This window comes from Xyrauchen texanus, chromosome 10, assembly GCF_025860055.1.
Source record: "Xyrauchen texanus isolate HMW12.3.18 chromosome 10, RBS_HiC_50CHRs, whole genome shotgun sequence".
NCBI lineage: Eukaryota > Metazoa > Chordata > Actinopteri > Cypriniformes > Catostomidae > Xyrauchen > Xyrauchen texanus.
The window spans coordinates 5,924,461-5,940,992 of NC_068285.1; the positions used below are offsets into that span (position 1 = coordinate 5,924,461).

Sequence of the window (16,532 nt, forward strand, 5' to 3'; positions counted from 1 at the left end):
GCAGAATATAATTAAATGTCATGTTAAATAGCCCAAAACATCAAGTAGTCTACTTACGAAAATGTTGATTCAATTTGAAATAAATAAATAAAAATAAACTATAGGGTAATGCAGCCAAAGCCAATTTATAAGAAACCGAAATGTTAATTTATTAATTGGGTCTTAAGTTTAAGCTATTGCAGTTAGTTCACCTCACCTCCTTTTTCTCCGCCTCTTGTGTCAAGAACTTCAAAACGTTAAAAATACTTAGTTGTCGATGTCGACTCGTCAGTGTCTGTGTGTGGGCCGTGTGGTGTGACACAGCAGCCAATGCACTCACTGACTGCATGCACATGCAGCATACCGGTCCGGATCCGGAAAGATAAATGATTAGTTCAAGTCTCGACTCTCGAGTCTTCGGGTTTGGGTTCGGCCGGGTCCGAGTCTTTCGTTCTTCCTGTCAGTCCCATAGAGACTATGCTGTCAGTACCAGAAAGAGAAATGATTAGTTCGTCTCTTCGGTTCGAGTCGTTCGTTCTTCAAGTCAGACTCACAAACCCATAGCACAGCACTATGCAGAGACAGAAATGATTAGTTCATCTTTCGAGTCTGAGTCCTTCGTTCTTTTGTCACGTGACAGCCCTATTAAATACTTAACCTAGTTCATAATTCACATCATTCTTACAAACATGTTGTAGTTAGTTTTTTTATTTGATTTTTACTTTTACAGTTACATGTTACGTTTCTGGTCTCAAATTGTATCTTTTTTCATATGTAGGCCTATTTGTGAATTTCTGTCATGAAGATTCTTTTCTATAACATTGAATGTAGTAATGTAGAATGTAGTATTCATGCATTTTTCCATTCACTATGTTTTTTAGTCCATAAAAAATCACCTAAAAAGTCTACGAGTTGTTTTGTGAAAAGTCACAGTATATAACTTAAATATGCAGTTATTTAATAAACCTATGAAACCTACACCTTTGTAACATAGCTTATTACAACACTGTACACACTATATTGACTGGATGTTTATTGTTTGTTTATTTTTGCCAACAATGCTTTAAAAAAATTGGATAACTATCCAAAAAGGAATTAAATAAAAATAAATAAAAAATAAATAAGAATGAAAAGGACACTATAAAGCCACAGAGCATAACCATATAACTTAAATCACAATATGCAAAATGCATAGTGCTATGGGTTTGTGAGTCTGACTTGAAGAACGAACGACTCGAAACCGAAGAGACGAACTAATCATTTCTCTTTCCGGTACTGACAGCATAGTCTCTATGGGACTGACAGGAAGAACGAAAGACTCGGACCCGGCCGAACCCGAAGACTCGCGAAAGATGAACTAATCATTTATGACTTCATGTACCTTATGCGATGTTGCGCGCATGCGCGGTCAACACAAAATGAACGAATCACTCTCTGAGACAACTCGGTAGTCCCGAGTCATATTAAAGATTCGTTCAAAATGAACGAATCGTTCATGAACGACACATCACTAGGTTTGAATCTGACTCAAGATCGCTGTTGCATGTGATCTTCCTGCCAGTGATCATGTACTGTCACTCTATATGCACGTTTTTACTCTAGGTTCTTACTAAGAAACACTAGCATGTTTACCTTTTCAGGTTTCAGGCAGGATCTGAAGCAGCGCAGTTTGGGAAAAATATGGTCTTGATGGATCACAGTGTATCTTCTGTCGAGAGTTTTAACGAGGTGTTTAAACCCACTGCGCTTCACTGTAGCTATGGGAGCCATCTCCTTCGCGATGTAGAAACTAATGGCGTCAGTTTTTTATTTCGGTCTTGTATCCTTTTCATATTGCTTTTATATTGCTTGCTTTGTGGAGGCACTTGTTACTGGACGCTTGTCAGTCTCTCTATTTTTTTGAGCCAGTTTTTCTTTGGTACAACCTGCTCCTGTTGCTAAGTTGACTCTGTGTTTGAGTTCGCCTCCATGCCGCTGACTGGACGGGGCGGAGTCATTTGACCACATGCGGTAGTATGTTTTTAAGGGGAAATTAGTAACCGGATTAAAAACCGAAATAACCGACATTGGAAAATTACGTCGGTTAGAGGTTCTGAATTACTTTTCAATTAATCGTCCAGCCCTAATTCAGAAGCATGTACCGTTGTGGAATAAGCGGAGGCAGAGCTCTTTAAAGGAAACATCCCGGCATTAAATCTTAAATGCAGTCAAATGTAATGTGTTATTGCTTTATTAAAGTTCAAATAATACAGAAGCAGATCATGTTAATAACTATAAACTCAGAAACTAGCATTTCTCTGTGTGGTCGGTGCCTCTTCTAGGAGTTGCGCGAATGTCCCGATCTAAGGGGGAGAGATCGAAACTGCTCCCGGCTGAGAGAGACTCTGCCTCGGGAAACTCATCCCTCACTTAATGCAGTTAAATTAGAACGCGATTGCTCGCGACTTTAATCATAATATGATATATGTCCATATGCATTTCTTATCATGAAGAACTTTGCACATTCGTTTGGAAATTGTTTTTTATTAATTCTATTGTGTGTTTGTTTATTCAGGTTTTGATTTTTAGTACTTGGTAAAAACAAATTAAAAGTTGCAAAAGTTGAAGCAAATCTTATATAAGTGTTCAAAAATACTTTAACATTGAACATTGTTCAGTTTTGTTATAATTAAAAAATAATATATTTAAATTAAAGTGTTGCTCAATGGCATATTTGTGTTCTTAGTTCTGCTGCTAATGTTTTGTAGACTTTGTTATTAAAAGAGTGTTGTTCAGAAACCTGTTTTTGTGTTTTGCTTTGGTACCGAAAATGGTATCGAGTAGCGTAATATTTCACTGGTTTTGGTACCGTGACAACACTACTCTGGATTACTCTAGTTACTAGATTGTTAATATTGTGTTACACATTTGTTCCTGTGTAGTTATTCATTAACGAAGGAACCTTATTCTAAAGTGTTACCGAGTTTTCTAAAGAGCTGGACAAAAATTAATGTTGTGATCATTTTGAACTGTGATGTCACAATCAGAATAACTTGATTCACTTGAGAGGAAACAGACTCAGCAGAGGGAGCCCATCCACAAGTACACAGTAGTGGGCGACCGATATATCGCCAAGGCCGATAAATCAGATGATATTCTGACATATTTAATGATCGGCATTGGCCAATAAATTTCCCCATTTGGCGGCGAAAATCACCTGCCTGCACGTGAAGCGTATGAGACATGTAAATGACTAGTCATGGTTTGTTTTGTTGTTACATGCCATCGTGTAACTACAACAATACTCCGGTATGCAACATAGTGTCATTTAAACGGTCCACATAACAGAGCCGCGGCAGACATGTTTCAGTTCATGTTAAAGTGCTCGCCTGTTTCATTCTCCCTCTCTCTCCTCAACAGTTTCCTGTAACTTTGAGCTGTCTTGTCTAGAGAAAAAAAGGCAAATATCAATCAAACTATTATCAAATATGCGCATATCCAATAAACCAACTTTACACAACTTGAGCAGATCAAGCATCCTGATGAACACTCATATATCTTCATCTGAAGCGCGTATTCTAACAGTCTCAACAGTTTCCTGTAACTTTTCTTATGATAAAAGGCAAATATCAATAAAACTTCTATTATATACTGTCTGCAAATATGCGCATATCTCATTTAAACAGATGTCATTCACGAACATCAAGAAAATCCAGTTTTTTTCCCATCGAGCACTCATCTAATATCTTCCTCTGAAGTGCGTATTCCATCAGCCAGAATCAAAAACTATCAGGATCAAAAGTTCCTCTCATTCACAAATCATGAAGTAGGCGATACAGGCTGTTTAAACTGTCAGGAGATGGATCTGCATGAGCATGTGAGTGCAACTTCAAGGCTGCATCCGAAACCAGGAAAATAACCTCCGGAGGCTGTATACTTGGGAACGATAAAAATAAGGTAGTTTTCAAACTGTTTGGAGATCAGTTTCCTAAAGCGGTCAATTCATTCAAAAAAGCGGTCAGTTAAGCCATGAACTGATTAGGTAGCAAGTCAGCTGCCTACATTTTCGGATGCAGTCCAAGATAAAAGTGCTTCACGTGTGCTTTATGTACTATTTGTACAATTGGTTTGATTCTGTATTTTTGAGTAAATGTGATTGCTAACGTGGACATGCCATTCATGGTTGCTGGACTACTGCATGTACTGTTTTTCCTTCTTCCTAATATATTAACAATTTCGTCACTTTCATCAATAAATTACTAAAATGTGATGACCAAACAGAAATTGAAGAAACTGATATCTACCATTTAAAATATTAAATACAATATTATCTTTTTGTTTTGTGTGAAATTGAATAAATATAGTGTTAAATAACAGTTTATTATTATTATTTTTAGCAATTTTACATTTGTTACTATAATAAATAGTGTGATATGTCGGCCTCGTATCGGTCTATTGGCCACCTTGTTCTCTGGATATCGATATCGGCCATTAAAAACCCCATATTGGTCAACCACTGGAATACAGTAACCACAGCTATGAACTGCAATATATTCATATTGTATATTCCAATGTACTAATAAATCTGCAAACACAAACCTCAGTATTTCCAGTGTACAGTGAGGACTCTTCAGTGCATCAGAGAGCAGCTTCACTCCTGAATCCTGCAGGTCATTGTTACTCAGGTCCAGCTCTCTCAGGGATTTTGATGATTGTAGAACTGAAGACAAACTTTCACAGCACTGATCAGTGAATCTACAAGCTGCAAATCTAAAACAAACAAAGAAACAATGATAAAAAGCAGTTTTATAAAACAAATAGTAATAACAGAATGAATGCTCTACAGTTTGATATGAAGGGTTGTGACAATCACTGAGCCATTTATTGTTTCATTGTCACAGCCATGAACCACAATATATTCATACTGTATATTCCAATGTACTAATGAAGCCGCAAACACAAACCTCAGTATTTCCAGTGTACATTGAGGATTCCTCAGTGCATCAGAGAGCAGCTTCACTCCTGAATCCTGCAGGTCATTGTTACTCAGGTCTAGCTCTCTCAGGGATTTTGATGAATGTAGAACTGAAGACAAATTTTCACAGCACTGACCAGTGAATCTACAAGCTGCAGATCTAAAAAAAAATAAAGAAACAATGATAAAAAGCAGTTTTATAAAACAATTGGTAATAACAGAGTGAATGCTCTACAGTTTTATATGAAGGGTTGTGACAGTAACTAAGCCATTTATTGTTTCATTGTCACAGCTATGAACCACAATATATTCATATTGTATATTCCAATGTACTAATGAATCTGCAAACACAAACCTCAGTATTTCTAGTGTACAGTGAGGACTCTTCAGTGCATCAGAGAGCAGCTTCACTCCTGAATCCTGCAGGTCATTGCTACTCAGATCCAGCTCTCTCAGACCTGAGGAGTTTGAGCTTAGAACTGAGGCCAGTGCTGAACAACTTTTCTCTGTCAGATTGCAGCCCATCAGACTGAGAGAAATGACAAGATAACACTGTGTTAATCTATAAGTTTTAGTGAAGGCTTCTCAGTACAGCTGTTGGGTACAAAGAAAAATATATGGCCACTATGTTTGATTGCTCATAGTCGTTTGCAAACTTTTTGAAGCTCTTCTACTGTCAAGACGCAGTCTGGACTGCCCAACTTGTTTTGTTCTGGAGTTCTGTCTGTTTTGGTCCATGTGTGCATTTGTTTTGAGGACATGTATTTGTTTGTGTTTGTGTTTGTGTCAGCCATGTGCTCTCCTTACTCCGCCTCCTCATTCCACCTTGCCACACCTCCTCATCTGATCCTTGTTGTGTTGTTTGTCATCACCTGTTCCTCATGTGCTCTCCCTCTACATGCTGTGCCTTCTACCTTCTTGTGTCTGTTAGATCGTTTTGTGAGTTTAGTTAGTCAGTCATTCCTAGTCTGTTTCTCCAGTTGGTGTCTTGTTTATTTTCTTAGTTTCAAATTGGTTCTATTAATTTTGCTGTGAGAGTTTTTGGTTTGTATTTTGTTTTTTTGTTTTTTTTTTTCATAAAAGCTCTTTGTTTAGCATCCCTGCACTTGGGTCCAGATTCCTGCAAAATATTCTGATGTCTAAGAATCTTTGTCCCGAAAACAAACCTGAACTTCCCCAACAGCATAATACTTGTAGCTACCTTAAACTGTTTATCACACATTTATAGCCTGTGTTCATTGTTATGTTAACATTTGAATTTGTGCAAATCCTGATTAATCCTGTCTAACAATTCATTCTAATAAAAGAAAATTAAACATACATGATTTATACATAAGCCTCTGAAATTAATATCCGAAAAAATATTTTTCTCAGGTGCAAAAATCCCAAAATAATTCTACAAAGTGACATCAGCCTGCAACACGCTCAAAGTAATCAAGGGTTTAGGTTGTTCCAGTTAAACCCATTACATGTCTTCCGAAAGGTATTGGACACTCGCACAACATAAGCAGTGACATATATCCAAGTCCATGTGACAGAGTGAAGTATGCAAGGGGATACCATTTTTAAATGGATGGTAGGCCTGAGCAGCGTGCTCCTGAGGCGGGAACTTGGCAAATGTGCCACATAGTGACGTAGCTATTTCACAGAGGTAATGGCTGGACTGCAAACCCTGTATTTCAGGAGAAGTGTTTTCTGTGGGAGAGAAACTCCCTTTGGCATGGAATTTGTGCTTTCTAAATTTGCAGACCTTTTACATGCACAAACAGCAATATTACGCACTAATGGAAAGGTAATGTCCCAATAAGTACAATAGGGCCTCTTTAAGCCTAATCCAGACACTAATTAGATAATTTACTGTTTTAACAATGTAAACAAAACGTACGTAACAACTTCTTACAATAAATAAAGTCAGTTGTTTAGCTGTTTTCAATGGCAGCAAATGTAGGTGCTTTCATAACGTGGCCCTGTTTTTCAGACCACCGTGTAAAACACTTGGCATTAAGCTGAGAAGAATTTACTCTATCAATCTTTTAAAGAGAAAATAAGTCTTTGATATCATGTATTTATACTTGCGCTCATCCTATAATGACATGAGAGATTTCAGAAGACATGACAACATTTCTGGTAAGTGAACACAGTGATCAACTATACTCTCTGGTTTTTATGGTGCATTTAGAGAATTATTATGAAAAGAATGTTTCAGTGCACTGGAATAACTTTGTGACTGGGACAGCTGTAAAAATGGCTGACTCCCTGACCAGTGCCCTGCTTAGTAAACTAGAGAGCTGATTGAGATGTACCCAATAACATTCATTAGGTGTGTTCAACTTCAACTGCAGCTTGCCTTACCGATCTGTGAGATTTACCATTTGTAGTAGCGGAAGGAGTTGAAAATGGAGCTATCAAGCTGGACACATTCTGTTTCACGACGTGTGCTGAACCCACATTAGTCACAGAAGATCCCACAAGGATTGCTTTGTTTATTACAGATGAAGTGGAAATCAGAACTCAGGATTTAAATTTACATATAAAAACCGAAAACATTACTGATTTGAAAAGATTGAGTTCTTCTAAATGCAGTGCCTGCTGTGTGTAAGAGAAAGTCCAATAAATGTCTAATTATTTTGATACTGTGGCAGGGGGGGCGTTGTCAAGTGCCCGTCCGGGAGAGAAAAGCGGTAAGGGCGCTTACACCTGAGCTAAATTATGCCTAATTCCAGTGAGCACGAGGAGAGCGGCATAAAAGCAGACACAGAGCCTCCAGTCGAGAGAGAGAGAAGAAGAAGAGGGCTCCTCCGCCCACAGGATCGCCGCCAAATGGTCCTCCGCCAGACGAACAGCTTCCTCCAGCGACGCCGGGCGGTGGCACTGGACCCACTCCCCGTTTTCCTGGGCAGCCGCTGGAAGAATTGTTCCAGCACCACCTGATCGATCACTCCCTCGACGTCGCGCTCCCCCGCGAGCAGCCACCTCCGACAGAAGTCCCGGAGCCGTTGAGCAAACGCAAACGGGCGATCGGACTTCTCTAACTTCATGCCCCAGAAGAGCTGGCGATTCTCTTCCGGGCTCCGACTGACCCGTTGCAGAATGGCTCTCTTCAGGTCTGAGTAAGCCAGGAGGTTCGTCGCCGGCAGTTGTTGTGCCTCAAGTTGAGCTTCCCCGGACAGGAGAGGAATTAGGCGGGCTGCCCACTGTTCGAGCGGCCAGCCCCAAATTTCTGCCGTGCGCTCAAAAAAATCGAGGAAGGCCTCAGGATCATCTGCTGCCCCCATCTCCTGTAACGTGGGCGGGGGTAGCGTAGCGCAGGTTTCCGGGGTCGCGGTTGTGGCCGACGCGGTCTCCTGGCTGAGGAGGCTCCGGATGGCGTGCCGGTACTCTGACTGAGCCCGCATGATTTCGAAAAACCGGTGATCTTGGTCCTGCCGGAGCTCAAGCAGGGATTGCTGGTGGCTTTGATGTAACGTCACGAGGGACTGGAGGACCTCCGCCAGCTGGGAGGACTCTATGGGGCAACCTTTCTCCATGCTTGGATGAACTTGGAATTTGTTCCCGGGTTTCGGCACCAGTGTAAAGACCCTCACGGGAAGGAGGACACAGAAAACGAGGTTGCGAACAAAGGTAAGGCTTTAATTGCCGTTTTTCTTTTTAACAGGTTGCAAATGTTTACACAATAGTTCACAAGCACATTGGGTTGGCTTGTTGGGGTTCTCTCTCTTGACTGGAGGCTCTGTGTCTGCTTTTATGCCGCTCTCCTCGTGCTCACTGAAATTAGAGACAGGTGTTAGGCATAATTTAGCTCAGGTGTAAGCGCCCTTACCGCTTTCCTCTCCCGGACAGGCACTTGACCACGCCCCCGCTGCCACATATACCAATAAAGGAGTCCATATTTTTTGAAATTTTGAATTGTTTTTATGAATAAACACGATATTACTATGATAAACATATTATAATATGAGATAAATAATGTGCTGTTATAAAAAAATGAATTAGCAAGAGTTTATTGGAACTGGAGTTGTCATAATAAACACCTTGGTAATGGCATACCATCATACTACTCTTATTTCTTTCTCAGACTGACATAGCTGAAGTAGTAAAAGTAATATGTGTCATTTGATATTCATATGCATCCTATGAAACATACGCTACCGTTGTCATCTGTGATTCTGGCCAATCATGAAAAAGTTGTGACATCATCAGAGCTCTTGCAGCCACTCTGGAGAAGCTGCATTGGCAGTGCCAGCCGACTGCTCTTGAATCGCACACAAGGTTCTTTAATGGCATACATCAGGGTGACGCGGCACTGTCGCCATCTTAAGTCACACAACATTTCTAACCGACATGCACTGCTTCAAGTCAAACTCTGATCGGATCTGATCACACAGCGCTGCATGAAGTCAAACATCTATTGATTACACTTAGATGAAAACATTACCTACAGATGATAACACAATATTTACCACCAAATTCTCTTTTCCTCCGTGTACAATCTTCTAATTTAACAATAATGTCACCTCAGTAAATCAGTCAACAAAGTTAAACACTTGACATAAAGCCGTCTAAACTAATAATTCATTACCAATCTAAATAAATATTGATCGCTATATTATTCACACCTTAATTAAATTTTATATATTACAGTATAACATCATATAATATAGTTTTTAGTCAGAAACAGAGAAAAAAACTGTGTAAAATAAACATTGCAGGAATAAAGGAAGCTACAATATGACAAATAAATTAATAAAGTAAAAAACAATCAAACCCTTAAAATAATAGTAATTATTATTCAGTATTATAATAATAAACTTGACTGATACCCCCAATAATAATTCAGTATTATATCATATTTAACTGGGTTTTTGCACATCATGTTCATTAAAGAAATGTTTTAGTAAAAATATATGCAGGTAAATAATGATTTATTTATGAGGCTGATGTGTATTATTGTATGTGGAAGCATAAATAAAAATGATAAAGTATCAGTATAAAGTAAATAAAGTATCGTTTTGTATTTATTTACTGGAAAACTGTAGAAAACATGCTTTTGTTATTTTAAATGATATTTTTTTTACTTTGCATTAAACATTTTGAATCTATTTGGCAACAATGTCTGTTTAAAATGAAGGTAAAACTATAAAAAGTAACACATGAAACCAAACAAACATTAAATAGTATAAGGGGTTGTTTCTAGTCAAACAAAATAAATTAAAATCTAACCTCTGCTATTTAATTACAATAAAGTGAGATTAAAACACTAAATTACTCACTCAGCTTTTCTGGATGCTTTGATCACCGGCAGCAGTCTCAGAAGACATTCATGTGATGGATCATATTTCCTCAGATTAAACTGATCCAGCTCCTCTTCTGAGTTCAGCAACACAAACACCAGAGCTGACCACTGAGCAGGAGAGAGACTGACTCCAGAGAGACGATTGATATCTCTTCTGTTCACGTATGTTTGTACTTCCTGCACTAGAGAATGATCATTGAGTTCATTCAGACAGTGGAACAGATTGATGGATTTCTCTGGAGAGGGATTCTCCCTGATCTTCATCTTAATGTACTCAACTATTTCCTGTTTGCTGTCAGAGCTGCTTCCTGTCTGTCTCAGTAGATCTCGTAAGATTGTCTGATTGGACTTCAGTGAGAGACCCAGAAGGAATCGAATGAAAAGGTCCAGGTGTCCGTTCTCACTCTGTAAGGCCTTGTCCACTTCACTCTTCAGGAGATCACTCATAGATGACTTAAACTTATTGAAGAGACCTGATTTCTGTTGATAAAAGGAAATAAAAGCATACAGAGCAGCGAGAAACTCCTGAATGCTCAGATGCACAAAGCTGAACACCTTCCCCAGCTGCAGTCCAAACTCCTCTCTGAAGATTTGGGTACAAACTCCCGAGTACACTGACGCTTCTCTGACATCAATGCCACACTCTCTCAGGTCCTCCTCATAGAAGATCAGGTTCCCTTTTTCCAGCTGTTGAAAAGCCAGTTTTCCCAGAGACAGAATCCTCTTTCTAGCCTGCTGAAGATCCACCTCACATTTCCCATCATACTTCTGGCTCTTCAGTTTGCTCTGAAAGATCAGGAAGTGTGTGAACATTTGAGTGAGAGTCTTGGGGATCTCTGCACTCTCTGCTTCACTCAACAGTCTCTGGAGAACAGTGGCTGAAATCCAACAGAAGACTGGTATGTGACACATGATGTACAGGCTTCTTGATGATTTCATGTGTGTGATGATTCTGTTGGCCAGACGCTCATCTTTTATTCTCTTCCTGAAATACTCGTCCTTCTGAGGGTCATTGAAGCCTCGTACATCTGTGAGCTGGTCAACACACTCAGGAGGAATCTGATTGGCTGCTGCTGGTCGAGAGGTGATCCAGAGCAGAGCAGAAGGAAGCAGATTCCCCTTGATGAGGTTGGTCAGCAGCACATCCACTGAGGCCGATTCTGTCACATCCCACAAAATATCATTGTTCTGGAAATCTAGAGGAAGTCGACACTCATCCAGACCATCAAAAATGAAAATGACTTTGTAGTCATCAAGGAATGTTGATCTCAGTTCTTTTGTATCTGTGAAAAACTGATGAAGAAGATCCATCAAACTGATATTTTTGTGCTTCATCAGATTGAGCTCTCTGAAAGGAAGTGGAAATATGAAGTGAACATCCTGATTTGCTTTTCCTTCAGTCCAGTCCACAATGAACTTCTGCACAGAGACAGTTTTCCCAATTCCAGCAACTCCTTTAGTCAGCACAGTTCTGATGGCTTTGTCTTGTCCAGGTAAGGCTTTAAAGATGTCATTGCATTTGATTGGTGTTTCCTGTGTCTCTGCTCTCCTGGATGCTGTCTCAATCTGTCTCACCTCATGTTCATTATTGATCTCTGCACTCCCTCCCTCTGTGATGTACAGCTCTGTGTAGATCTCATTCACAAGTGTTGAGCTGCTTTGATTTGACATTCCTTCAGTAATTCTCTGGAATTTCTCTTTTAGTTTTGTTTTGAGTTTTTGTTGATGCACAGAAATCAGTTCTGATGTAAAGAGGAAAAGAAATGGGAATTATAATTGATGTTGATGTTTAATGGTCATTAGACATGAAGTTTATTTTCTTTCACTAATATTGAGTGAATCCAGACACTGTGTTTCCTCTGAAGGTGACGTGATGTAATAGTGATGTGAGTGCGAGCTCTTACTGGTTTGAAGTGTGTTAGCGAGGTCTGTCAGCTTCATCTTCTTCAGGACGTGCAGTGTGATCTTCAGAAACCCCTCTCTGACTCTGCTCTGACCTTCATCATCCTCCTCCTCTCTCTCAGAGCATGCTGGGGAATCTGAGATCAGTAGTCTCTTGAAACTCTTCAGCTCTTTCTTCATCAGAGAGATGATTTTGTGCTCAAGTTCCTGAAATCAGTGAACATTCAAACAACAAACTTCATTCAGTAACAGAGAGGAACTGAAGGATCAGTGGACAAGAATCACCACTCAATTTATTTGTGCTTTAGTTGTCTTGAATTCATCAGTGTGTGTGTGTGTGTGTGTGTGTGTGTGTGTGTGTGTGTGTATGTGTGTATGTGTTATTAAGATGAGGCTGAAGCTGTAAAGCTTCCTAAAGTGTATGAGACATGACAGTCTTTAAAAAAAGGTGTAAGTCTCTCTCACGCACACTCACAAACGCACACGTGCACACAAACACGCACACACACACAAACACGCACACACAAACACGCACTCTCAAACACACACACACACACACACACACACACACACATGCAAACACGCACACGCACACACTAACAAGCACACACTCACACGCACACGCACACACAAACACAAACACACTCACTCGCACACACAAACACACAAACACACACGCACACAAACACACACACACACACACACACACACACCACAAAAATGGAGTCCAATGGCACTTTCCCAGCAGTTGACTCTGATTCATCCTGTTTGTTTCTGTAGTTGATCAAAGACTCTCCTGAACTGAAGTGAAGTGGACGATCCATTGACCCGTCACTCTTCATGGACACACAGCTGGGTTCAGGAGATTCTCCATGAATGACACTAAAACAGCAATTAAACAGAGTTTAGTTCATGTGTTTTTTTATTAATCTGAAACATAATTTCAACATCCAGTGCAATAAAACACATTTAATGATGTGTCTTATATATTATATGTCACATGAGAACTTGCAATGTCACTAACATCAACATAAGTTCTCACATAAACACTCGAGCCGCTGTGAACAAACATCTCTCACAGCACTCATGAATGCACAACAGACGTCAAGATTTACAGTGAAAAATTACACATTTATACTTTTATTTTAAGTTTTAAAGTGAGGCACTCTCCACTGCCATTGTATTAACAAGACCACTCACCATATTCATTAAAACATCTGCTTTTGTGTCTTCTGCATGAGGGTGAGTGAATTATGACACAATTTTCATTTTTAATGAACTGAGAAATCCTGAAGCTGCAGTGAGGACGTGTGTTTTATTTGATCATTCAAATTTAGTTGGTATTTATTAATATTATAACCATCGATTAATGTTTCCCATGGACTACACTTCCCATAATTCCCTGCCCTCATCACTGCCAGCTGTCTCCTGTTGTCCTCACCTGTGTTTAATTTGTCATTAGTCCTTTGTGTATTTAAAGCCCTGTTTGTTTGCTCACCGGTTGTCAGTTGTTGAATGTATTCATGTCTTGTTCTAAGCCCTGTTCTTGGATTACGATTTAAGGAATAGCAACCAACACGGGGCCACATTGAAAATTTTTGCTTAGATTACATTTTTTAAATCATAATTTTAATTTCATCCTATAAGTTTTTGTAGCCAAGTACATTCAAAATGTTTAATGAAATAAAAATCTAGTTAATTATAATTAATGATGTCTTGTACCACTTTAAAAACTCTCTGATCTTACGTGGATTGTGTTCATAATATTCAGTATTTGCTGTCTTTGCATTTAAACTCATGTGAGTCCTCTAAACATCATGATCAATTGTTCACAGCTGCCATCAACAGCTTTAAAGTATCTAATAATAACTCATACTGAGCAAGTATTTTATTGGGTGCATTTTGACTCTTCGAGTGTTTTGGGTGTTGCATAACATGCAGGATTTGAACAAATGTTCATTACACAAGTAGATGTACATGACAATAAGATTGACTCATCAGTATTGTTCCAACGGTCACCATTTGTTTTAACAGGCATGATGTGTGAGCATTACGCAGTGATTTTAAACAAATGTACACATCACATGTACTGTATATATGCATGATAGTGGCATATAATCAGTATTGTACCAATTGATAACATTTGTTTTAACTGTTATTTTTTACACTGTCAGTCAACATGAGAGTCCTCACCTCACATCAGCACAAGGGGCTCCTGAACTGAATTCAGGTGGAGGATCCATTGACCGGTCACTCTTCATGGACACACAGCTGGATTCAGGAGATTCTCCATGAATGACACTAAAACACAACAGCAATTAAACACTGTTTTAAAAACTACAAACTCTCACAAACACTCTTTTCCTCTCATCAGTTTCTCAGTTTTACTCTTCCCAATATTTCTCTCTTCTTCAAGGGGGTAACATGTTCTTTTCCAGTGTTTTCAGTGTCATGTTGTCATTGAAATTGAGATTTATTATTTTTAGAAGCAGTGGTCACTTAGAGAAAATGAGTGACCACTGCTACCAACCCTAAGTGGTGGTGTGCTAATAAATCCATGTTGAAATCAGTTCAACTCACTTGTGGAAGAGTTTATCTGTCTGTCTAGTGGATGAAGGGGGACTCTTTTACAAGGGCCGAATAACTTTCAGCTACGACTGAAGAGTTTCAAATTTACATGCCAATAAATGCACAGAGTTGATGTTCACTATACAATGCAATGTGCTGCTTTCTGAAAAACTGTTTTCACAAGAATTAAATCATCAAATTTACATTTACAGGAAAAACATACACACAAATGACCTTTGACCCCAATCCTAAATAATGTACATTTTATTTTGATGGTTTGTTCTGCATTCATCTGAAGAAAATTCTGTGTTTGTGTCTAAAAATGTTCTGATAAACACATTTGAGTTTCACCTTCTACATACGACTGACTGTACAGGTTTCTCCAGTTCTGTCTGTGACTGAATCAAACCGGTCTCACTGTCATCTGACTGTAGATCTCACTTTACCCTAAAGCTGTTTCACATGTTTATACTTGAGATAATCCAGTCTGTTCTCATTTCTCCTCAGTGTTTTTATACTGTAGTGTTGTGCAGCATATCAGAAATATCTATCAGTGTATTTTATTAAAGCATTGAAATCCTCTGACCTCTTGACCTTCCCTGTGTCTGTCTGTCCACTGAGATCCTTTGTGGAGTCCATGACATCATCTGAACAGTCCACTGAACACCTGTCAACAAACGGGACATCATCTATATTTGTGACGTGTTTATTTGTTCAATACTGACACATATTTGTTTTTATTTGTCCTCTAGAATATTCCATTAGAAATGAATCAATGAGGTTCAATTGCAGACTGTCAGCTTTTATGACATGTTAAACACCAGCATAAAGAGAAAACATCAGAAGACTCAACAGAAGAAAACAAAGCAACGTTTCAAGTCAATAGAAGAAATAAAATTTCAGTGCCAAAGAAACTGAACACATACTGACAATTCAGATAAAAGAGCAAAAGTCTCAGTATCTGTTTGTTCTGCTGTGATTAATACTTAGATATCTGTTAGATGTCTTACTGTAGCTGATAGTTTGAAAGGTTTATTATTGTTGTCTTGTGAGTTTTGGTTTGTTTAGCAGCAGTTCAGTACTCACCTGTCAAGAACTGTTGATGTTCCTCTTTACTGACTAGAATATCACCTACAAAATACTTCACAATGAATTTATTGATTGTTTCAGACGATTCAGTGGAACAAAAACTGTCAATCTTTTTCTCTGTTTCTCTCGTCGTGTAATTTTCTGCTCTTGTCACTAAATGGATCCTGTTTTACTAGTTTCACTTTCACCTGTCACCTGAGGAGGAGGAGTCTGAAAGAGACAAACAACATTTAAAGGTGCAGCAGGTGTTTCATTCTTGTGAGTTGAAGAGATCAGATGAAGCTACTAATTGTGCATTTCAATCAAAATGATCATCAGTCGTGCATTCATAAGTTCAGGAATCCACTCTTTTGTGCAAGACTTAAAATACCAGTTACAAGTAACTAAAGTGTTACATTTACTTACTGTATGTACTTTGTATCTGCTATTGACACAACAGTTTCCGTACTGGCAGCTTAATTTACCCTTGGGACATTCAGTACACTTGGGGATATCACTCTTGTACCCTAAATAGTCCCCCATGTGGCAAGCGCTGAAGAACTGGCTTAAAAAACACATTTATTCCTCAAGCTAATATTGGTGGAGGATTTAACATTGATGTTTACATTATAACACAATTATTAAAGGTTTCTTGCACTACAGATCTCCTGTGATGTCTGTGGAAGGTGGTTCCATCATATGTGTGTAAGAAGGCCAAAGATAAAGACATTTCTGTGTGCAGCAATCTCAGTGAGACATCATGAAGGA

At 38.9% G+C, this 16,532-nt stretch overlaps 1 protein-coding gene across 1 annotated transcript in view; it reads right to left on the reverse strand.

Moving 5' to 3' along the window:
* Nucleotides 1-234: 234 nt before the first annotated feature.
* LOC127650399 (NACHT, LRR and PYD domains-containing protein 3-like) overlaps nucleotides 235-16,532 on the reverse strand; it is a 66,973-nt gene continuing 50,675 nt past the window's right edge. Inside the window, exons 5-12 of the mRNA XM_052135816.1 lie at nucleotides 14,322-14,429; nucleotides 12,842-13,010; nucleotides 12,131-12,335; nucleotides 10,204-11,968; nucleotides 5,289-5,462; nucleotides 4,923-5,093; nucleotides 4,558-4,728; nucleotides 235-459 (exon numbers count right to left, since the gene is read on the reverse strand). Coding sequence (XP_051991776.1) covers nucleotides 375-459; nucleotides 4,558-4,728; nucleotides 4,923-5,093; nucleotides 5,289-5,462; nucleotides 10,204-11,968; nucleotides 12,131-12,335; nucleotides 12,842-13,010; nucleotides 14,322-14,429 — 2,848 coding nt within the window. The 3' untranslated portion in view covers nucleotides 235-374. The remainder of the gene's footprint in view (nucleotides 460-4,557; nucleotides 4,729-4,922; nucleotides 5,094-5,288; nucleotides 5,463-10,203; nucleotides 11,969-12,130; nucleotides 12,336-12,841; nucleotides 13,011-14,321; nucleotides 14,430-16,532) is intronic.